Source organism: Charadrius vociferus, unplaced genomic scaffold (genome assembly GCF_000708025.1).
Source record: "Charadrius vociferus isolate BGI_N301 unplaced genomic scaffold, ASM70802v2 scaffold41, whole genome shotgun sequence".
Classification (NCBI taxonomy): domain Eukaryota; kingdom Metazoa; phylum Chordata; class Aves; order Charadriiformes; family Charadriidae; genus Charadrius; species Charadrius vociferus.
In genome coordinates, this window is record NW_009647013.1 from 444,473 (window position 1) to 469,056 (window position 24,584).

At 50.3% G+C, this 24,584-nt stretch overlaps 1 protein-coding gene across 1 annotated transcript in view; it reads right to left on the bottom strand.

Annotated features, from left to right (window-relative positions):
* Positions 1-866: 866 nt before the first annotated feature.
* Positions 867-24,584, bottom strand: part of EXTL3 (exostosin-like glycosyltransferase 3) — a 35,577-nt gene continuing 11,859 nt past the window's right edge. The window contains exons 3-6 of the mRNA XM_009895439.1: positions 7,337-7,464; positions 3,667-3,811; positions 2,677-2,805; positions 867-1,076 (exon numbers count right to left, since the gene is read on the bottom strand). Of these exons, the coding sequence (XP_009893741.1) occupies positions 867-1,076; positions 2,677-2,805; positions 3,667-3,811; positions 7,337-7,464 (612 nt within the window). The remainder of the gene's footprint in view (positions 1,077-2,676; positions 2,806-3,666; positions 3,812-7,336; positions 7,465-24,584) is intronic.

Here is a 24,584-nt window from a genome sequence, read left to right on the forward strand (position 1 = left end):
CGTCTTCAGAGGTTTAGCAGCGCCTGCGGTGTGCCACACAGGGTGGAAAAGGACACCGAGAACGAGACCGCAACAGCCAACTCCCCCGTGGCCGCGGCACGGGATCCCGCACGGTGCTGTGAGCCAGCGAAGGACCCTCCGGGTCCATCCTCTTCCCTGCTGACGCCTCTGGGAGGGCAGGGCTGAAGGCGGTGAGCAGAGCAAAGCAAAGAGCTCGTCACCGGACGACACCTGAAAGTCCTCAGTAGTAGCCACAGGGCAAGACAAGCCGTGGTGTGCGGGAGGGGAGGAGGAGAGCTTCCCTGCGGGAGAAAGGATGGGGACAAGAGCGGCGACCGGAGCTGCCCGGATGCTGGGAATAACCTCTCTGCGGTCAAACACCTCCAACCTGACCTCGCTACAGTCCCCCCTAGTGGGCAGACAGGTCCAGAGGGGAAAAAGGAACGGGGAAGTGGGGGCTAAATAAAAAAGAAAACAAAGAAAAGCCTCACACGGCAAATCTAAAACACTTTCATTTTAAATAACAATAATTATAATTAAAAAGAATGGTTGCCCTTGGCTAGAGAAGGGGCAGAGCCACTAGCCAACGTGCCATTCCTCAGTGTACGATCCTAGGGAGTGTCTTTACAGAAGCCGTGAGATCCTGTTCCCCGTCGCTCAGTCGAGTCTCTGTGGGGTGAGCGGGAAGGGAGGGGGAAATGTGCCCGTCCAAATCCAGGACGTCCCTTTTGCTCCGCACGAAGGAGGCCGGAGTCAACAGCAAAAGGCATTTTGCACTCGCAGCCCTGCCGAAAAAGTCACCCTCTGCCCTCACCCGCCTCCGGCTGAAGTTCGGAGAGCCGAGGGCGCCCGGCTGCCTCCTGCTTCTAGATGAACTTGAAGCATTTTGTCTTGTCGTGGGGCAGGCGGGTCTTGAAAAGGACCGAGTCCACGCGGAACTGGGTGTACAGGAGAGGCATGTACCCGTACACCTTGACGAAGAAGTTGATGCACTTGTGTCGCTCGTGGAAGTGAGAGTCGTCGTGCGAAAGCGCCTGGGGGCACCCGGGGCAGCGGAAAGTCCAGCGGGAGGTCACCTGCAAAGAGAGGGACAAAGATGGTCACTGCCACACCGCTCACAACACCCCGGCCCCGGGGGGACACCCTGCCTGCGCCCGAGGCACTGCGCGGGGGACGAGTCTTGACATCCTGTGTGACATGCCTCAGGCTGGGCACAGATTCGGCTGTGCTCTCCCCAACTGCTGGGTGTCCCTTGGAGGGTGTCCAGGAAAGGAAGGACATGTCCGCACCAGCTCTGTCAGAGCAGAGACTTAAAGGGGGACATGATGATCTACTAACGCTTCATTACTTTTTTCTGATTTAAGGTTTGAGAAGCTGTTTCAGAAAAACGAACAAACAAAAAAGATCTTGAACACCTTTAGGCACTGGAAGGGGCTCTGAGGCCTCCCCTTTTCCGCCTTTTCTTCTCCAGGCTGAACCCCCCCAACTCTCCCAGCCTGTCCTCCCAGCAGAGGGGCTCCAGCCCTCCCAGCAGCTCCGGGGCCTCCTCTGGCCCCGCTCCACCAGGTCCATGTCTCTCCTGTGCTGAGGCCCCCGAGCTGGAGGCAGCACTGCAGGGGGGTCTCCCCAGAGCAGAGCGCAGCAGAGGGGCACAATCCCCCCTCGCCCTGCTGGCCACAGATGCTACAGAAGAGTCAGCAATTCATGGAGCCCCTTGTTTCAGGCACCCAGAGTAAGATTTTTGGAGGGGGCTCCAGTTTTCAGGAGGTGTTGAGGGGAGACCTGTTGATTAAAGGGCCTCCTTGTCCGTCTTAAGTCAGACACCCCATTGCAGTGACCGCCTTTTAGTTTTGGTCTGATTCTCATCTCAGCTGCACCAAACTCTACAACCTCCACTTCACAGTGGCTCCAGATGGGGAGAACACCACACAGAAAAAACACACCCATCATATTTATGGCCAAGACCCATCTCTAAGGCAGCTGGCCGGCGATGGTGAGACATACGCAGGGCTGTAAAGAGCAGTTTGCCAGCGGCGATAAAGAGCAGACTGATCCGCATCCAAAATTCATGCTCAAAACTGTGACATTCATTTGTTATCACAGGGCAGGGAGATCTCAGCTGGGCTGCAGTGTGTGCACCGACAGCCCTCCGCACGCAGATAAGCCTAAATGTCTCTGGAAAGCTACACAAAATCAGCAAGGAAACCATTACTACGTGTGCTGTACAATAGAAAAGAAGGAAATTTGTCTTTTAGGGACCAGCTGCTCGGAAGGGCCTTTTGCTGATCCAGGAAACCCTCCGGTCTGAGCTGCAGCATAAATCAAACCCCAATTCATCCGCTCGCCATGGTGGGGATTCGGCTGCTTCTAAGGGCTGCACTGAGATTGAACCTTTTTGAACACACACTACGTCTCCTCGAGGCCGGAGAGGGGACATGCTGACAGCCTCGAGCACGTCACACTTGCAACGCAGCACTCAGAGACACGATGCACCCAGATTTTGGTAAGGGCAGTGCGCGCTGCATGGCGCAACTTCTGCGCTGAGAGAAAGGGAACTGGATTTCCTCCGGAGCAGAGCAGCCTCCTAATATACCACTTGCCTTTCAAAGACATCGCCCAAATCACTGTTTCTCCAGAAACACCAAGCCCGGCACAAACTCCTGCCCGTTGCGTTACCTTTATGGGAGGCTTTCTCGTCAGGTGAGAGACCAAGAAGTTCATGGCGATGTCCTCGCAGTTGATGTATTCATCCACCATGTCGCGGATGGCTTGCGGCATCACGTAGGAGTACAGGTAGGCGTAATACTGGAAAGGATGAAAAGGCCCAACGTTGCTCAAGGTGGTCGCAAGAAGAGAGCTCAAGGAAGCCAGTGGAGAGACTCCCCATAACGGAGTTAAACCCGCACTGGGAGATGTGCTGTAGCCACAGCAGCAGCAAATCCACCCCACAGCCACCACCTTGACCAAGTCCCAGAGCTCCCGTAGCTTCAGAAATGGGGAAATGGTGGTTTCAGCCCCCTCGGATCTCGGTGTCTTGGCTGCTGCAGAGTCAGCACAGCAGCAGTAGCTAGCGGATTACCTTCCCACTGCGATATGATAGCTCTGGACAGTCTTCTCGGAAAAACATCCCATCCTTTTCTCAAAGTCTGTTGCCTCTCCCCTACAGCGAGGCACACACCACGGAGCCACCTTCTCCATTGCTCCCTCCCAACAGAAACCAGCCGCCTCCCACACCTACCAGCCAGCCCATGCCACCACGCAGCTGCAGAAACCCGTGACTTCCCCACGAATTGCCCCTTGCCATCACTTTGAGTCTGTGAGATTCAAGATGCTCCAGTAAAGACGCAGGGCGGGCAATCCCGTGGCCCGCCGCGCCCTCGCCATGACCGAGAGCATCGCTGAAATGCGCTTGGCCCCGCGCTCCATCCACCTCCTTCAGCGCCGTGGTGCTTCTCATGTGGCATAAACATACGCTGCTCCTCGAGGAGACCATTCGGTGGGACACAGACCAGTTGCTGGCTGTGTTTCAGTTTGGAGGAAGCGAGGGAAAGGGAGGGGTGAGCTCCAAAATTTGTTCTTTAAAAAAACCACCCCCACTAACATACCGACTCTGGCTACTCTGAGAAGGAACGGAAAGGTCAGGGCTTTGCGGCCACAATATCTCACCTTATGGAAGAAGGCAGCACCAGTGAGCACCATAGAGAGCTCACAAGAGTAGTTGGAGTTGTAGAGCCAGGACTGATGGGGGATGTCCCACGCATGGTAGCGGCCCGGGAAGCCAACGATGCGGTCCCTTGCCTCTCTCCAGACACTGCAAACACAAAGACTTTCAGTGAGACACAAACCCGGGGAGCCCGTCCGGAGATGAGCACGGCTCTGGCTGAGAACCACTACCCACAGGGCTGCGCCCGCGACGCCAACAGACCAGCTCCCGGGGGGGGCTGCAAACGATGGAGATGCCTATATGTAAAAAAATTTGGCAACTCCTCATCCACAGAACAGCCGACATACACTGTACTTCGGGCAAAAAGGATAAGCATCGTTAAACCGTGCAATTACCTTGCTTTAAAGTCCATTTAATTTATTTTTTTTAAATAAAAATACAGAAAATGCCAACATGCAAAAGACATCTTTTTACGTAGACTGTAGAGTACAAGCTTGCCCACCTCCACAGCGCCCACCTCAAACGTCGGTAGGAGGGACCAATCGGTTGTCAGAGCTGCCTGAGTGACACATGAACAAGGTCTCTGCCTGAGATAACTCTGATTTCTTTCCTATTGTAGGGCAGGAAAGGGCTGAACGCAGGAATCTTGGATTTAACGGACAGGCAGAATTTATTGACCTTCCCTCGTTCGAGGTTAAAAGCTGTCAGAGGTGAACGGAAGCATCCCTCGGCCAGCTCTCCCAAACACAGGCTGTGAGCGCAGACCAAGGTTGCTCGGTACAAAGCTGAGCTTCTCCCCTCGGTCCTCTCCTAGAGACACGTTCAAGTTGCCTGTTCACAGGGAAAGTGCTCCTAACTCATGAATTCAGGATTTTTTAATGCATAAGGGCTGTCCTGTAGGTTTAAAAGGAAACTAACAAAAAAGCCCAGTGGCTCAAAACTAGTTTCTGAATTACATAGAGAATGGGAAACTTAAGAGCTCAGATGGAAAGGCAGAGAAAGAGGCAGCGAAAGGCAGCAAGAGGGGAAACTCTTAACGTTTGCCACCACCTTCCCACAGCCCATGCAGGGGCATCACTGCATCACACGTACGCCAGCACTGTTTCTCTCTTATTTCCCTCTATAAAAAGACCAGAGCAGCCAGGGTTTGGGCTGGGAGGAACCCAGCATCTCTTGGCCCCTTCCCCGAAATCCCTGGGGTTCTCCATCTCCCAGAAGCTCAGTTTCCTCCTCCGTAAAGTCAAGATACCATCAAGCTCCCTTAAGGAAAGCTGCTGAGATGATGAAGATCCCGGTGTCTCCAGACAGATGCGGAGTGCCAAACTGCCAGCTTCCCATCCCAAAGCAGCACCGGGCGGCTTTCCAGGCTCTGTCCATACGGGAAAACCCTCTGGGGCTGTAAAGCGCATCCGTCACCCTAAAACATGCTCTCAGTTGGGCCACAGGGAATTAAATCCTGAGGTTCGCATGTGAGAGCGTGGGCTTGCTTAATATTCTGTTCTCATCTGAAGCTCACTCTCCTCGAGAGAAATCCCACAGGATAGCTGCAATACAGGCAGGAATAATTAAGAAAAATGTCAGTGCCTAATGCCTAACCTGGGAGATAAATCCAGGTCCCACGGGCAGGGGTGCTGGCTTCCTTCGGATCCTCTGATCCCATCTCCCTCACGGTTAGTGTCCAAGCTGCATCTCCAAACCCAGTGACTCCAGACTACAAGAAACAAGTCCCAGGAGGGAGCCTGTTGGACACGGAAGGGCTTTCCTTTCTTCACAGCCACAAAATAGGGCAGAAAGTGGCCTTTTTGTTTCTTTTTTCCCCTCGTGGATGCGAGTTCCCGGTTCTTCCCACAGCCCCAATTCCCGCAGAGAGCTACAGAAGTGATGGCTGCAGGGCAATCGCAGGCTGTTGACGAGACCGAGTTTCCGAGAGCTCTGAGCTTTCATTACACTTACCGGCACAGCCAGGAGCAAAAATGTGTTTATTGTTATAACCTCTACTCAAATTAATGAAACTCTGATATAACCTGGTAATGAAAACCAAGTAATTAACACCACCAGCAGCTTTCCTGGCACCATCCTCCCGGCAAGCGCTTGTTTGCTGCGGTTTCTGTCAATCCAGTGTGATTGTTTTGAAGAGCCCAAGTCGAAACTACTCATCCCCTTTCACTTCTCCCACGTCTCACTTTCCTATGAACGTGACACTTTTTTCTTCCCAGCTTAGCCACAAAAATAAGGATATCTCCAGAGAATCATTTTGGGAGCGCTCCTCAGACAGGTTTGCTCGAGGTACTCACCTCCAGCTCACTCCTGAGCAGCAAATGGAGCAAGAAGAGGCTCTTGGCCCCAAGAATTACAGCCCGAAGCAAAGTTTCAACAAAACACAGTTGTTATGGGCAGAGGTTCACTCAATCGCCGAGACGCCGTCTCTTCCCTGGCTGAACGCCTTAGCACAGGGAGGCTTTGTGGGAACAAGGTGTTTGTAAGAAGGGAAATGAGTGAGAATAATATACGGCACTTATAATTTTCATTTGACGCTCTCCAGGGCTAATCGGTAAAGCCTCAGCCCGGCGCTGTGGATGAGCAAAGGAAAACAGAGACCAAAGAGGGGGAGAAAATGGCCAAGTTCAGCTAAAGAGCCTGAAATGGGGCACGGAAGGGAAACCAGGAGTCCTGACGCCTACTCCCCTGCTTTCATCACGTTAACACCTCGTTTCTCATCTCTCAGCCAGAGCTGGGTTTCCAGGCATTTTGTGCCTTTTAATCTTCCTCCCAAACACGAGCCAACACGTTTTGGTGACAGCAGAGAGCTGGTCCTCATCTCCCACCCCCCCAGCCAGCTGCCGGGTGCTCTTGGATTAGCAATCGTAGCCCCCGCTCATGGCCCGGCGGGCTGACGAGCCACAGCCAAATGAGCTCCGGTGCTCTCTCCTCGTGCCATCCTCACTCCCCGGCACCTCTTTGGCAGCCGGCGAGGTTTAGCTGTACGAGCTGCAGGAGCAGCCGCAGAAATTCCCATGGCAGGAGCCCACCTAACGGCTTTCTCCCTTGCCCTGAAATCAGGAAGCTTTTTGCCAGGGCAAAGTCAAGGGGAAATGTAGATGATGGAGCAGAAGGGGGGTGGGAATGAGAGCAACCAGCACCAGCCTTTTCTATGTAACATCTGTCTTTTCCACGCTCTGCAGCAAAAAATGCCAAAATAGCTGTCGCATCCCAATGTCACAACGAGCAAAGAGGACGGCAGCCCACCGCGAGGACACGAGCATCACGTCCTGCAGTGGCTGCAAATGTCCTGGCCTTGCCAACGGCACGTGAAGGATGGAGCACAACAGCCTCTTGGATTTGTTTTCCAGTTTCCTTCCACCCTAGGAAGCCACGCACCCCCAAAACCATTACGGGAACATTATCAGCACAGCAAAAGCTGCAGAGTTGAGGTTAGGAAGCGTGAGAATCAGCTGGACAGCCTGCAATCAGCCCACCCGCCTGCACTCATTAAACAGTTCATTAGTGCGTATTACTCCTTCAAGAAATTGAGTTGGAAAGCCATGGGAAGGGATGTGCTCGTCCTAATTCTGGCCCCAGCGTTAGCCACGAGGCCACGCTGCATCTGAGCAGGCTCTGGATGCGGAAAACATCCGTTTGGGTGCAAAGGCTCTGTGTGCAGAGGCCACTCACCGGAACCCGAACATGATCTCGTCGTGGCGAAGGTGAGCATCATCATCGATGGACAGGATGGCCTCCGTCTCGATCTCATCCCACGGCAGGAACCGGTTGTTCAGGCTGTTTTTCTCTGTGCGGACAACCTACGAGATGAACACACGATAGTTATGGTGGCTGTACGTGCACAGAGAAGCGATTTAGGGGCTGGTGCCGGGCACTCCAGCTGCAGCGGTCCAGCATTTCGGCACTGCTTCATAGCCCATGGGATAGGGAAATGCTTTCTAACCAAAAACCATGAGCTCACTGGTGCCAGCTCCAGCCCCCAGCCTGTCTCGCAGGACTGCCAAAGCCGAACCCAAGCCCCCCGACGGCAGGTACCAGCTGTAACGGCTGTGTTTGCCAGCGCCTGCCCTCCCGGCGCAGGAGGGCTCTGCAATAACAAAGCATCAGCCAGAGGTGGAAACGCAGGAGCCACGGCTGGTCTCTCCTATGGCCACCGAAGAAATGGCTCTCGCGGCATTTCTCCAGCGCTGATCTGAACGGAATTGTTTCTACAACTACCCACGATTTCTGCCTTGGACACAATTCGTTTGCAATCCCTCCCTCTCTCCAAACTCTTCCAGTCCCCCACTGTGCAATTTCCCTTATCCCCAGCCACACACGTGTAAAATCACACTGAATTTCTCCCTCTTCTTGACTTTCCCTTCCACGCTGGACCCTTTCTCTCCCTTGCTCTTACACTTTTCGCCCGCCCGGGATGATCTACAGTCACTCAGTTCATCCCGGGCTTCCCATCCCGTTCAATCCCTCCAGTCGTTTCTCTGGCTCTCCTCTGAACAATCCCTCTTGATTTAAAAATAAAGTCCAGCCTGGTGAAAAGAATAAGGCGTCACGGCAATAAAACTCCATTAAACGCGATTACATTTGATCACATAAAAAAAAAAGCCCACACTGAAACCATTAACAGTGCAAAATATTTGTACTGGGGATCCGCATGACAGCTAGTATGATTAAACTCCCGTGTAAAGGCAGTGTTAGCGCTTTCATCTGTCAATAGCTGCTGGGGGGAGGGGGATGGAATATTCGACAAGAATGCATTAAAATATTTCACTGAAGATCCATCAAAAGCACGAACAATTTATTGCAGGGAGGTGAACAACTTATGCAGCTCTAAGCCGGGGTGGAGCAGGGCCAGAGCCGAGCCGGCAGCACTCCCGCCCCAGGAGGGCTGCGCCGCAATTAGCGCCCGTAGGAGGAGGCAAAAACGGAGACAGGCAATGCTGGCGCAGGAATTTCTTCCCCCTTTCCCTCCCAAGGTGGAGAAGCATGGCAAAAATCAGCACGGCCTTTGTATTTACTTTTAGAGTTAGCGTGAGCCAGCAGATGCTCCCAGGGATATCGTCACTACCTGGGAACGGCTGGAAAAGAGAGGTTGCAGGAATCACAGCGGTAATGGGCAATGAGGAGGGAAGCAGGAGAGGAGACAACTGCACATGCTGATTTGGGCAAGGGAGCTGGTAAGACAGGAATTAAAAAACCAGGAGGTCTGGAACAGTACGGCCCTAAGGCGCTGGGCCAGGAGGCCAAAAAGGACCTGGACACAACAAGGCCAGTGCAAGCTTCGAGAAAACCAGCTCCACAGAAGCGTCACCAAACCCCAGAGGCTGTGGGCATCCTCTGGATGTGTCAACCAGGGAAGGAGGAGCCAAGACTGGTTCCCAAATTGACAACAAGGAGAATGTAAATCTTCTCCTACAGCACCATGGCTGTATCTGTAACTGGCTTTAGCAAACCCAAGTGCTCTCGCAGCTGCACCAGGAGAAGCAGGTTTGCTGGCCCAGAAAGAGAGGACATGGCTCTCAATGGGGCAGCTGGGACCCACTCAGAGATGCTTTTTGGACTGGAAGAGCACTTTGCCAAACTGATACGACGACAAACCCAAGAACACCGTAGAGGGCCGCAAAGCAGACCTTGGTGGGGGCCGCTGAATGCCTCCAGTGGGACGTGGGCATTTCACCTTTTTAATTAAGAGCCATTAGCCCCAATTACCAACCATTTTCTAATTAATCGTGCAGCACATCATTGCATTTACAGGATCTGATTTTATGATGTGAGTGGTTAAACGCCTTAGGAAATTTTCTTCCTCCCACACCTGACCTGCTCCTTTCCCGGTCAGCGCACACGCAACCCACCCTGCACAGCAGCTCTCAACTGTTTCTTGAAGGCTTCAGGATCGGCACCAACTGCAAAAACCACCCGAGAGCAGCTTTCCTGGTTTCTGTCACAGGCAATGGCCCCCCCAGTAAAGTCCAGCCTGGACCAGTTGGGAACTGGTCATCACTCTCTCCACCTCAACAGCAATATAAGATGTCTTTATGAAAGCAGCACCATTTCTCCTGATGGAGTCTTCAGACCACCAATTTTTTCCTCCCATTGCAGATCCCGCCTTCTAGGAAGCGTGCAAACTCATTAAACCCGGCACTGATACATAACGTAGCCTTCTGCTAAAGAGCACGTGCCACGCTGCCTCGCGGCTGTTACAATGGTTTTTCCTCCGAAAGCCCGATCTCAGTGAAGACTGTGGGTGTCTCACTCGTTAGGATTAGCAGAAGTTGGACTGAGTCCACAGTAAAAGGATGTGCTTTCCAGGCAAGGTCCTGCCTCGCCAGCTGAAGCTGTATAGATGGATAACTTCAAGCTCTTCAAGGAGTCAGTCAACGGGATTCCCTGGGAAACTGCCCTCTGGGACAAGGGAGCAGTGCAGAGCTGGCAGATCTGTAACGACGCTTTCCATAGAGCACAAGAGCTCTCCATCCCCAGGCGTAAGAAATCAGGAAAGAAAGGCAAGAGACCGGCATGGCTGAGTTGAGACCTACTGGGCAAACTGAAGGGCAAGAAGGAAACGCAGAGGCAGTGGAAACAGGGACAGGTATCCTGGGAAGAGTAGAGGGACGCTGCCTGGTTGTGTAGGATGGGGTCAGGAAGGCCAAGGGCGAGGGGGGATTGTGCCCCTCTGCTGCGCTCTGCTCTGGGGAGACCCCCCTGCAGTGCTGCCTCCAGCTCGGGGGCCTCAGCACAGGAGAGACATGGACCTGTTGGAGCGGGGCCAGAGGAGGCCCCGGAGCTGCTGGGAGGGCTGGAACCCCTCTGCTGGGAGGACAGGCTGGGAGAGTTGGGGGGGGTCAGCCTGGAGAAGAGAAGGCCAAAAAGGGGAGAGCTCAGAGCCCCTTCCAGTGCCTAAAGGGGCTCCATGAAAGGTGGGGAGGGACTCTTGATCAGGGAGTGGAGCCATGGGATGAGGGGTAACAGTTTTAAACCGAAAGAGGGGAGATTTAGATGAGATATTAGGAAGAAATTCTTTCCTGTGAGGGTGGTGAGCCCCTGGCCCAGGTTGCCCAGAGAGGTGGTCAATGCTCCATCCCTGGAAACATTCCAGGCCAGGTTGGACGGGGCTCTGAGCATCCTGATCTAGTTAAAGATGTCCCTGGTCATTGCAGAAGTGTTGGACTAGATGTCTTTAAGGTCCCTTCCCACCCAAACCATTCTGTGATTCTATAAAGGACAAAAGAAAAACGAGCACCACCAGGCTGAGCAACAGAAACCCCTCTCTGCCTCACTGATGCACTGGGAAGTGGGTACTGCTTTGAATTTATCAGACTCCTATTCACCCCGGGCCTTCCTTTCAGCTTCTCAGGAAAGATTTGGGTATTGCATCTGCAAATGTCAACTCATTTCTGCTCCCCAAAGCTAAAAATGGCAGCATGGAGGTTTTGCCCACAGCATTGTCCCACATTTGTGTCCCATCATGTCTGAAGCTTTGCAGGTCTGGAAGCGCCGGTGTTCAGCTTTTGCATTTCACAGAAAATAGGTGTACTCCTGCCTTTCATCTGGGAGTATTTAAGCTTTAAGCAGCCTGTAAATCAATGGATCCCAAAGAAAAACCCAGCAAACTTATTGATTGACTTGTTTTCCCGTAACTTGCCGAACAATAACATGATGCAACTACTGTCAGTTGAGAAAGTGAAGCGGATCCTGCCTGAAACGTCTGAAATCGGGGATCCCTGAGGACAGAGAGATCAGTGCACCGTCATTAAACTCTTCCCTAAGGAGAAGGATGCTACAAAGGAGCCGGATGCCTCCAAGCCTTGATAAACACATTGAATTCATCACATTAGCTCCAGCAAAAGTTAGAAGCAACTTCAAGCTATTGCTATATTTAATAGTTGTCTGATGACAATTAGCTGCATCCTAAAAGTCCTGTAAATAGGGACTATACAACTATTCAGTGGCTTTTGTAACCCCCTGCGCTTTCCCATGGGCGACTGCACCAAGGAAGCACGTGGGGACCGGCAGGCAGCAATCTCAGATGGGAACGATAGGGCTGAGATTCAAACCCTTCCTCCCGTCTCTCTGTCCCCTCGAGACAGTTCAAGCGCGATGCCTCCCCAGGCAAGACCGGGTTTTGATGTCAACCGCAGACGCTGCATCCTGAGCTGCAGAAACGAGGGCATCACATTATTAGACAGAAAATATAACTCTTGAGGAAGATAAAAGTCAATTTTCGGGAAACTCTTCTGCTTTAATACAAGCAACTAATCTTGTAAAAACAGGTTAGGGGGAACGGGAAGAGTATTTGATTCAAGGACTTGAAACGTTTCTACCTCTTCTAAAGTTTTTACATTTCAATAGGCCTCTAAACCCACCAGATTTCTCAGGCATGAAATGGCCATTACGGGCACAAACGTACTCAGCAGCTTATTAGGCTGGGTGAAAAAAGAAGGGTTATTATACCAGCAAAGCATAAAAAAAAGTCCAATCCTCTCCCTCACGTGGCATTAAGTGAGATTTAGCCACTTTTCATGACTTCATCACACACTATAGCCCAATGACACCTTATTGTGCCATGTCCCCAGCCGCAGGTATCTCAAAGCACTAATTAATCAATCTTCTTCCACCACACGTGGGGCTGTGTGGAGAAAGACACCAGACACTACGGTGACCACAGATCTATACGTACAGACAAGCGGCACGTCATGTTGCCAAATTCGGGGATTTACAGGCCAGAGGAGGTCATCTTGATCATCTTGTGTGGCCTCCTTACATGGTGGACCAGGGCACTCAATGCAGCCACCCTCCCTCTGGCAGACTCATCACATGGCCCCATAAAACAGCTGTGAAACAACTCAGACAAAATTACAAAGCCACGAGAGCAAACTTCATGGCACCAGTTGAACTCTAAGTGCTTTCTGGATAACCAACAGCAGATGGCTGGTGAGGTTCACAGCAGTAAGTTAAGCCAAAAAGGACTCTGAAATCACCTACGTTAACCTCCTGGGTGACCCAGGCCACAGGGACCTTGTCTCAGACCCGAGCTGTGGCCAGCAGAAGCATCTCCGCTGGAAAGGCACCCTGTCTCCATCTGAAGACATCAAGAGTGGGGGAATCCACCTCTCCTCCGAGATGTTCACTCTCAAACATTAACAACTCGCTCCTCATTGTGAATTATCTGCCTTTGGCTCCTAGCCACTGCTCCTCGGTGGGCTTCTTCCACCCCAGAAAAGTACACAGGTACCATAACAGAATCACAGAATCTCCTAGATTGGAAAATATCTGTAAGATCATCTAGTCCGATCATTCACCTAACACTGCCAAGCCCACCACTAAACCACGTCCCTCAGCACTGTATCTACACCACTCCTAAATACCTCCAGGGACGGGGACTCCACCACTGCCCTGGGTAACGCGTCCCAGTGCCTGATGACCCTTTCAGTAAAGAAATTCTTCCTAATATCCAATCTAAACTTCCCTTGGCGCAACTTGAAGCCATTTCCTCTTGTTCTATCACCTGTGACTTGACAGAACAGGTCGACTCCCACCTCTCTGCAACCTCCTTTCAACTTCCTAACCAAACCCTCTCAGTTCTTTTTCGAACAGATTGATGTCTCAGTCTCTCACCCAGGGCTGTTTCTCCTGCCCTTCCATCATTTTAATGACCGATTTCACCACAATCTTATTTCTCAGCAGTCTCCAGCCAAGAGCTCTGTGAAAACCCAACAAAAGATGTTCCCTCAGCAAAGCTGAAATGCTGTGCTCCAGCAAAACAGAGAGTCAGCAGTTACTCTTACGCAAGGAGATTAAAATAGTGAGGAGGACACAAAATCAGCCAGTGAGCTACAAGACAGACACAAACGCATTTACCAAAAAGCCATCTTTTGATGATGCGAGGGCTGGAGCACCTCTGCGATGAGGAGAGGCTGAGCGAGTTGGGCCTGTTCAGCCTGGAGAAGAGAAGGCTCCGGGGAGATCTTATTGCCGCCTTCCAGTGCCCAAAGGGGCTCCAGAAGAGCTGGGGAGGGACTTTTTACTGGGGCATGGAGTGACAGGACGAGGGGGAATGGCTCTAAACTGGAAGAGGGCAGGTTTAGATTAAACATGAGGAAGAAGTTTTTCCCTGTGAGGGTGGCGAGGCACTGGCACAGGTTGCCCAGAGAGGTTGGTGAGGCCCCATCCCTGGAGGTGTTCAAGGCCAGGTTGGACGGGGCTTGGAGCAACCTGGGCTGGTGGGAGGTGTCCCTGCCCATGGCAGGGGGGTTGGAACTCGATGATCTTTAAGGTCCTTTCCAACCTAAACCATTCTATGATTCTATGATCTTCCCTTAGAGCAAAGGCTAAGGCTCCAAACGCTGAGCAGAGCATCAGTGGAAGAACCTGCACACAAACCCCAGCTAAATGGCCCCCAGCTCAAAATCATGAAACTCTAAACAGTTTGCAAACTTTTGAGACAAACTGCAAGATCTAAAACGCCTCCAAGCACCTCACACCCGACATTAAAGTTTCTGTTCCTTTCAGCAAACCAATTCAAGGTCATTTCAGTTCCACAACATGGGGTTTTTTTTTGACTCAAGGAGCACAAACCCCCACAACTCTATGCAAGCCCATTTGCTCCTGGTTTTCATAGCTACGCTGGCCAAATAGATCTCAAAAATGTTAGACAGAACTAAAACAAGAGCATAAAACTAGAGTTTGTCCAGCAATTATGCCCCTAACCAATACTTTATAGTACGTTTTTATACATAAATACAAAAATGCAGTAAAATCAATATCTTCCAGCAGTCTCCTTGCTAGGAAGGCTTTACGCTTAAGCTTTAAATTAAGTGTCACATATAATTTGATGGTAAAACCATGAAGAACGTCTATGCCCTTGGAGAAGTTTTGACAGTTCAACTTAGTGAACTGGATTGATTTCTGGGCAAAGAACGAACCGCGCAGGAAACCGAGAACCTTATTGCTCCCGTCAGGTCTTTATGAGAAAAAAGCCAGAAGGATGCCCTTAGGAGAGCTGGATAATTTGGGGAGACAAAGAACAAGTCCTCAGGAAAAGGATCTGTTTCCATCATTCCCAAATATGTGCCAATTCAACCCAAATGGGCTGGGGAAAAATAGCACCATAAGCAGAGTAGGGATGGGGATGCCACAAGCTCCCTCTCACTGTGCCGTTGAGAATTACAGCACTGAAGACGCAGGATCCAAATGCATCTGCCTCTCCCGCCTGAAGAGTTGACCTCAATCTACACTTTGAAGGAAAAAGCAGAGAGCTCCTGCCAGCGCAGTCCTCCAGGGAGGATGCAGATTTACAACACTGCCAATGCCTTTTCTCGGCACTGACTCCGAACGTTTTATTGATAAGATTCAGTGAAGCAAATCTCCCGCTTTGCAGGGGAGCGCCCCGGTCAGAGGTTCCGGGGTTGTGCCATTTCGTTTGCGGCTGTCCCAAGGGCTGATTCGCTGGACTGGAGCAAAGCCCTCCGCAAAACACAGCTTAGCCTGATGGGGCCAGCACTGACCTCAGGGGTGGGATCCGCACAGGACCTCAACTGGGGTAAAGCACCCAACGAGGACCCTGCTCTTCTACTCCGTGTGGAGGAGCAGGTAGGAGTTCAGATCCTCTCCATGAAGCAAAGTGATAACGCCTCTCCCAAATCACGGGTGGCCAGTCTGACCACTTGGATTGGGCTCTAGAGATGCCACTGTCGCCATCCCCACCCATCAAGGCAGGCAAGATTTGCACATTTGGGAGCTGATGATCTTCATCCCACCCACATCCACAACCTTCCTTCAAGGCGAGCAGGCTGCTTCCCATCCACCTTGACGACGGCTTTTTCTTTCTGCGGAAAGCACATGGGAAGCCGAGATTCCTGCAGCTCTCCCATGTGTCTGCAGGCTCGCAGCACACGCTAACCTAGTAAGGAATGCAATTAAAAATCAGCCAAACTAGGCTGAATAGAAGTTAGGGAGGGCTCTGTTAGCAGACTTTGGGAGATGGCAAACTCCAGCAGAAGGGAACAATGGGCAGGTACCAAGTATCCCTGAAACGATTCTGTAATCAAGCATTTATTTTCAACTCCTAGTCTGGACAAATTTGGACATCCCCCAATTAAGAAAGTTGCCCAAATCACCCCTTAAAACCCACAGACTACCAGATACACCAGGGTCCTGTCCCTCTACACATCAGCATGCAAGTGCTGAGATTATTTACAAGACTCCTCAGAAGGAGTTATGCGTTTGCAGATTCACGTACGCATAACCAGGATAAATCACATCTTTTTTTTATCACGGCTGACTCCACTCCCTGCTCCCTCTGCAACCGAGGTGTTAGATCAGACTGGCACTTGCTTCTTTGCAAATGCAACCAGAGATGCGGACGAGGAAGCCGACAAGTCTCCCTGGTCCCACGGAGCAGCAGCATCCCCGAAGCTGTGTATTTTTTTGGGAGGGCAGCTGTGAGAACAGGTTTGCACTGACCAGCTGGAAACCAAGCAACAAGTTTGGGATGTCAGATGGGGCTACAGCAGACTGTAAACATCCCCAGCTACAGCAGGGATTTGGGGATCAGGAGAGGCTCTGTATGGAAACTACACACCTGAGGTTCGCTCTCTTAAAGCTGACTTTGATCCTTCTCTCTCTTGTGCTCCATGTTATCTTCCCCGCATTCAAGATGCCAGGGAGCTGAAGAGAGAGAAGAGGCCGGTCCCGAAGCACGCACTGCATGTACACGTTGGCCGCACGACGAGAAGCCAAGCTCTCTGCCAAGGAAGCTGCCAAGGAGAAGCCAAAGGAGCTGTTGCCATCGCTACAGACGCCACCGAAAATCTCTGCAGCCCTCTGCCCGTTCCCAGTTAGATGCTGTTGGTGTGAATCACGTGGGTCTGACCAAGACCACAGTCTTTTTTTTCCCCCCTCTCGATTTTCTCAGCATTTTATCACTACCTGCTTCTGGGCAAGCTTAGACGCTTCACAGAAGTTGGCAAGATCACCGTGGCTTTCAGCCCAGACCTCAAATCTATTTGACTGCCCTTACCAAGGACAACTACAGGGGTGCTTACTGAAGACTATCAATTGCCTCCTGAAACTGCAGCATCAAACTCAGCGGCCCCAGGGTCCTGCCCTGCCCACGCAGAACTCTTTCCTCCTGCCAATCTCAACTCCCACCATGAGTAAATCCTCACGATTTGCAGACGACAGAAATTCATCCAATTCCTACTGGCCGGCATCCTGCTTTCCAAAGCCAAAACCACACTGAAAAGCTCCAAATCCAAGCCTTGAGCTCAGCCAGCAATTCTTCATTTAATGAGAAATTAAAAAAATAAAATAAAATCCAGCCTCACCCAATACAACATGATGCTCCCCCCAGCACGCAGCCAGGCTGCCGGGGCTGTGCGGGCAGGCAGCAGGCAGAAATGGGATGTTAGCATGGCCCTTGCACCATAACCAAGCTCTCGGGATGATGTCTTTCCTCCCTGCAATCATGGGCTCATTCCCAGCCCGGACCTGAAAACTCAAGGAAATGAGTCCAGCGTGACGCAGGACTACAGAGCGTTTCTGACAGTTCCTCATGAGCTGCAAATCCAGGGGAAATTGCAGCCCTGCACTTTGACACACGCGTACACATGGTGTTAGAGCGCCTTCCAGAAAGGCCACCGGCACTCTCAGCAATGGGCATTTTGTAAAGAAATGGATGTTCCTTTGATTGTGAATATGTTAATGTATGTTTAAAAAACTTGGGATGCAAAGGCAAAATCACGGATGCAGAAAGCAGCTCTTTCAAAACCTCTCTCTCAAAACCTTAAGATGTTTGTTAAAACAACAATCTTCTGCTGTTATCCTAGGGTTAACACGCTCAAATCCAGAAGACACCGATAAACGGGCACGGATGTAACCACAGCTCCTGAATGAGCCCCATGACCGCAGCCAAAGCCATCCTGGAGAGAGAACCAGGTTGCTCGGAACCACCTGCACGTGAGGTACAGCCACGTGCTCCTCTCCTGACTGGTCTCTCCCCAGCAAACGGCTGTGAATTACCCAGCTGGCTCCCAGCTCCGCTCTGGCCAGTCTGGATGAGGCGCAGGCCATGCGGCGCTTGGCTCCGGACGGTGCCGCACCAGCACCCGCTGCCGCCAGGCAAGGGGGAGAGCGGGCAGGAGAAGGGAGATGGCACTTCTCCTCCGGTGCTCATTCCCGTGCCTCTTCCACATCAGTTCTCACCTACCCCGTACGCATTCTGCTCTCTTGCTTGATTTGATGCCACTTGCACCAAAAAATATCAGTCATTTATATGAATGTCCACCCAAAACCAGCTCTTCAGAAACGCCCTTAGCAGGATGCTTCTTCAGGCATCTATTGCCTTATGAGACATCCCTGCTTTTCCCAGGGGCTTCCCCCGGCAATTCTTCACCTTGGTTTCCCTTTAATCTTTGCTTCTACAGAAAGATTGGAAAGTTACCGTTATCCCCTTTCTCATGTACTAATTCTTCTGCTGCTTCTTCCCCAGTGCTTCCTCTGCACCTCGAAACAGTTAGAGCCCCCCTCCTTTACCCCCTGAACCAGCCTGGCTACACTCCAGACTTCTGTGCTTTGCTACCTCCAATTTAAGGCGTTTTCAAAATTTGAATGAAAAGGATTTATAGACTATTTTAAGACTCATCTCCAGAGATATGGAAAGGGTTTCACTGGAAGGTTATTTAGCTGCAAAGCTATCCAAAGGCAGCGTATACTGCATATAAATTGGCAAAACAGATGCATTTTTAAAATACGAGTAATTAAATAATGCAACATAAAACCAAGAATAAATTATCCCCCGCTGAGAACAAAACCACACAGGAAGATACTAGTGAAAATCCTTTTCTTAAATTGATACTGTGTCCATGCACGTAATACGTGCAAACACTTGGTCTCTCTTTAAACTACTCGACTGCTATCAGTGGGTTGCTCATCTCTGAGATGAGAAAACAGCTTGCGATACAAATAAAACTGATTATTTATTCATTTTCATACGAGTGCAGCTGTCGCATCTTTCTAGAGAAACTAAAGGAGACGAATGCTTATTTTAACATTAAAGGGATCTACATACTCACTTATTTTTATTCTCTCTGTGCGTTGTTGTTAGTGGCTGTGCAATTAAAGACGCACGTCGAGTTGGTTGTCCAATTAGATTTATTTTACAATTATTTGTAATTATTTGGCTCCAAAGAGCATTCCTGGGATAACATGCTGTCACTTGCAGTTGAGGCTTCCAAATACCTCGTCTCCCATCGCTTCATCTCACTCCTTTCTCAACTTTTTGAAACCCCACTCTGTGCTTTATGTGAAAGTTCAGAGGGAAAAACTGCTGAGTGTGAAGTGACAGAAGAGCTCATGACCCAACTTCCATTAGCACGTCCGCGATCCCGAGCCAGATTTAGAAACCGGTCTTTGCTGTGAAACGGGAGAAAGCCATTTGAGGACGGAAGACCTCACGCTCAGGGTTTTGATACCGATAACCCCAATTTTGGGTTTGGCGGGGTTTTTTGCAATGAAATCGGCAATATCCAAATGCATGACGTTCTGACAGACGCCACGGTTCCTCCTTATTGAAGCTCTTTCAGGCTCCAGCTAGATGAACGTTGCAAACCTTTTTTCACCTGTCAAATCCTGCCTTGGTACTCAATGCCTGAAAATTCAGATGAAATTATTCCGCCCAGCTTAGAAGCGGTCCCAGAGCTGAAAGGCGGTGGGGAGATGAAGTTCGGCAGCAGGAGCGCCTGTAGCAAGGGCGCGCACAGCTTCAGTGCAAGCGGGGGCTTACGTACGCAACTATGACTTCTGTAAGACAAAGAAAGGCAAATAAACTAGAAACATTTATATGCTATACCACCCTCCTGCAGGGTTTCTGCTGCAATTTCAAAGTGGCGGTGTTGAAGCGACCTGCACTACGGCCCTCACCAGATGCTGATTCTGCCGCGAGGTTTTGCTCCTGTCCTGCTGTCCACGGCTCCTGCAGGAACCCTTCGCAAGAGGCCACGTGAGGGGACAGCGGGAAGGACGATGATTCTGTCTCCGAGACTTCTCCAGTGACAGCACCGAAACACTCGTCTAACAACAAAAAGACATTCTCAAAAAGCTCTTCGTTTTCTCAGCCTTCATTTTACCCTTTCAGCCTTCGAGCTCTTGTTTCTGGCAGTCCATCTTAACTCTGAACTTCATCCTCTCTGCCTCATCTTCCTCTCCGAATATCCCTCAGCAATTTTAATAGCAAAGAGCTTGTTGGATAAAACAGCTTTCTCTTCTAAAACTTGGGGTAAGGATATAATGCACTATTCAAACTACCGGCATGCTCCAAGCCCACGCGGCTGCATTTTAACGAACCGGCACTGTCTATCCTTCCCTAATCTCACAGGGCAGCTGTTAGGTTGATGAATGTTTGCTAACAACTCAAAGATCTTTGAATGGAAAGCACCCGTTCGAGGACTTTCGAAGGTCAGTCCTATACAACAGAATCTGAAAGGGCAATATTCCTAAATCATGAAACCCGACACAATTCACCCAATGCCCGATAGCACGGCATCAATGAAGTGGTGAAAACAACAGGGCTGGATACATAAGGCTGAGACCCAGGAGCTCAGGGCTGGAGAAACACAGTATCAACACAGGAAAAAAACTAGCAGGCTCATGTCAGCCTCCCCATGTCCATCCCCGATAAATTTTATTTTCACTATAAAATTCAATCTGGTGGGAAGCTTTTTCCCGTTATGACCTCCCCATCTCTACAGTGTCCCTTCTCCAGCTCCGTATCTCCATCCAACCCAGGCGCCCGAGCTCTCCCCAGATGAGATGTTGGCATGCTCGGGGAGCGCCGAGAGCTGATGAAACAGGGACAGCTGCCTTGCATCTTCTACACCAAAGCCATTTTGCTAATATTAGGTAAAACACTGAGATGCCATTTCTAACCAGCCCTTGCTGTTGAAAAAGAGAACAGGCAAAGAGACAGAAAGAGGGCAGGAACATCTTTTAACTCTTTTCCCAAGGTGGAGTATTAGTGCCTGGAGCTCAGGGATGGGGGACTCAAACTGCTCGTGGGTAGCAAAAACTTTCCAGAGCTATACTGGTAAATACTAACAGCTCAGGAACAGATGTGCGTAGTGCCAGTGAGCCTGGGAACAGATACCACCTTTCTGCTTCAGTTTTAAGCCAACTCTGACTCCTGGGAGTCAGCAGGAGTTTGGTTCTGCCAACAGAGGAGCTGCAGACCCTTGCAGCATCCTGGCCTGTTCCCAGACGCGGGCAGAGCCCGAATTGCACAGCAGGCTAGAGGGATCGCTGCTCTCAACCAGCTTTATCTCCTGGATCTGTTTTGGGTATCACAGGGAATCTGGCAGCGCACCGTGCAGGGCAGAGACGCACAAGGTCGGAGCGATCCCCGCAGCCAGGACTGCTGCAGGACGCTTGGGCTAATTTATTTTCAGAGCAGCTTGTGAAGTTCAGAGCAGCAGAGTGAAAACAGGCCCGGAAAGAGCCCAGGGACAGGACTATCCTGTTCCTGTAATTGAACTAACCACAGAAATGCCATGTAACACAGCCTGTACAGACGAAGAAGAAAACCCCGACCAGCTCAGAGGAACTAACTAGGAAAGCTTGACCTTATTTTAGGACAAATAGTCAGTGTCTCTGCCTCACTTTCCCAGCTGTGCTATGCAGGTGGAGTGCTCATCACAGATGTGTCAGGAGATGTGTCGGGCCAGGTACAATCTCAGTACGTGGTCCCCCTTGGAAGAGCCACACGAGAGCCTGGAACAGCCATACGAGAGCCTAAGAAAGATGTACAAGCTGCAGTGCCCTGACCTTATTAAAAAAACAAAAAAACCAAGCAAAACCCAAAACTTCTTAAGTATTGAAGCCCACATCTCTCTCAGCCCTTGACTCTAGAGAAGACTCGGCTAGCTAATTCATGCTCTTCTAATTTCATTGGAAAAGACATGTTGCTAGTCCCTTGGTCCGCGCTGAGAATTCTGGCAGCAAATGGACTGAGAGCTGAGGGACGGATCTGAGAATGGCTGTCACATCTCATCTGCAAGACAGAGAGCATGTAAAAGTCAGCACGGCAGTTCAGGAGCACCCTTGAGGTATCCTCTTCTTGCCAAGCCATCAGCTGCCGTGCAATACCAGGTCAGCAGTCAAAGGGACGGAAACACAGCAACATCCATCTTAGAGCTACAGAATCCTCCCCCTCTGCTCTGCCCTGGTGAGGCCACATCTGGAGTACTGCGTCCAGTTCGGGGCTCCCCAGTTCAAGAAGGACAGGGATCTGCTGGAGAGGGTCCACCAACAGGCTACAAAGATGATGAGGGGATTGGAACATCTCTCTGATGAGGAAAGGCTGAGGGACGTGGGGCTCTTTAGTCTAGAGAAAAGAAGGTTGAGGGGTGATCTTATTAATACTTACAAATACCTAAAGGGAGGTGCCAGGGGGATGGGAGCAGTCTTTTTTCAGTGGCGCCCAGTGATAGGACGAGGGGTAATGGGCATAAACTTGAACATAGGAAGTTCCATCTTAACATGAGGAGGAACTTCTTTACTTTGAGGGTAGTGGAGCAGTGGCACAGGCTGCCCAGAGAGGTGGGGGAGTCTCCCACTCTGGAGACATTCCAAACCCGCCTGGACGCCGTCCTGTGTAACGTGCTGTAGGTGCCCCTGCTCTGGCAGGGGGGTTGGACTAGATGATCTCCAGAGGTCCCTTCCAACCCTGACCATTCTGTGATTCTGTGAAATGCACAACGGAGAGTCAGAGCAACTCCAGGGGAAGAAGAACGTGCTGGAAACCCAAGGGATGTGGTCCCAGGGGATTATTGGAAATACCTTCTTTCTGTTCGTTACGTGAGGGAGAGCTTATCTTTCCACGTTTTGCTCCTTGGCTGATAGCCCAGCTGCTTTAATTAACAGAGTGCAAATCCTCAGTATTGTTGTGCAATTACTCTTCAGCAGGTTCCTTCTCTCTCTACTAGGTACCTGTCAAGCAGGATTTCCACTACAGCAGTAAAACAAAACGCCTGGCAGAGCAGGTGTGATTATTTTTAAATTTGTTAAAATTGGTACGCCTCACTGTTTGGAATATATTACATCTCACGATGCCCGGTGATGTTCAGCATTTAAAAGCTACTGTGTCCTATCCTGGAAGAGCCTCAGCGCAGGCATTCATACCTGGGGGCTGAAAGCATCAAAATGAACATTATACCTCAACCAACGGAGGAAGGAACTGGGGTCAGGCTATTAACTTACTGAGCAGCTACTAAAAAAGTTGGTGTATATAAACTTGGTACATAAGCATAGCCAAGAAGCCATCAAGTTTGCAGGAAGATTATTTTTTGATGGGAAGAGGACAGAGAATTTATTAATGCTTACGTGGCTGGGAGCAGCAACTATGCATAAAGAGCACTCAGGCACGCAAAGCTGCTTTTGGCTTCCAGGTTTCTTTCAGATTGGAAGCTTTCTGGGGAGCTCCAAGATGAGAAGGCTGAGATCTCACTGGGAAAGTTCTGACGCGTCCGGATGGAATGGACAGCTTTCTGCCAGCACGTCTGTCCTCAAATCCATTATCTAGAGATGAGAACTCTTTTATGTAATGTTAGAAGAAAAGAACTCGCAAACCCATACCATGACTCCCTAATCAGCATTTTATCTCTCGTTGTTCCATAAATACAGCTTACGGAGAAAAGCAATTTCCATCAGCTCAAATATCACAGAATAGAGCGGGGATATTACCCTGAAAACAGACAAATAAAGGGGAAAGGCAGTTTCACCAAACACACAGTCTCACCTCAGCAAGCAACACATGCCTTCTCACTTGACACGGCAGAGCCAGTTGGTGACAAACCAGGACACAAACCCAAGATGGGTTTCTGAGGATCTTTCCTTTGCTCGTGGGCTTCAGTGACTTCAATTGCTGCACCCTAATTGCTGGAACCCTTGCCCGAACCCTACTTCACCTGGTCCATGTCCCACATCAGCTCACTGCTTTCATCCAGAGGAACACCATCTCCACGCTCTCCAGCCCATGGTGGGCAGTGTCACGTTCTTCAAAGCTTGGCTTGTCCCAAGACTTTTACTACTTAGAGACCTATTTAAACTTCTCCCGCTAGTCACAGAATCACAGAATTTTCAGCGTGGGAAGGGACCTCTAGAGACCACCCAGCCCCACTCCCCTGCTAAACCAGGACTGCCCAGAGCACATCCCTCAGGACTGCATCCAGGCGGGTCTTGAAAACCTCCAGAGAAGGGGACTCCACCCCCTCCCTGGGCAGCCTCTGCCACTGCTCTGTCACCCCAACCCTAAAGAAGGGTTTCCGTCTGTTGGAACGGAACTTCCTCTGTTCCAACTTGCAAATTAAAAAGTAAACTTAGTCAATTAAAAAGTAAAATAAAACCAAGGGGGAACAAATGTTTCCATCAAGAGGTAGGTACTACATTATGACAAACACGTGGTTGGGATGAATACAGACTACCGTAACCACCTCCCACAATCTACAGTATGGACTGGGAATTAAGGACCAGCATGTGTTAGAAATGACAAAGTTCACATAAATGAGGCATAATTAAAAACAATTCCTTTTATAAATTTCTGATAAAATCAACCTTATTATTACCAGTGTTTTGAAACCAATTTGCTTTGTCACCTTCATTCAGAGCAGGAGGAAAACGAACCTTATTGCAAAGAATTATCTAGCTTACAGCAGTTATACTCCCCAGAAAAGTGCTTTTCTTGTTCCCTGTTGGCTCTCTTCTTCGACAGTAAAAGATGGGGCTGTCCCTTACTTGTAGAGATAAGGCAGGTTTTCACCAGCTGGGGCTCCGGACAGCTCAGGAGATCAAAGCGACAATTAGACCCTTCACATAGAAGTTACAAACTGAACCTCCCTGCCCAAAATGCTTTTAATGTTCAATGTCGAAAACAAAA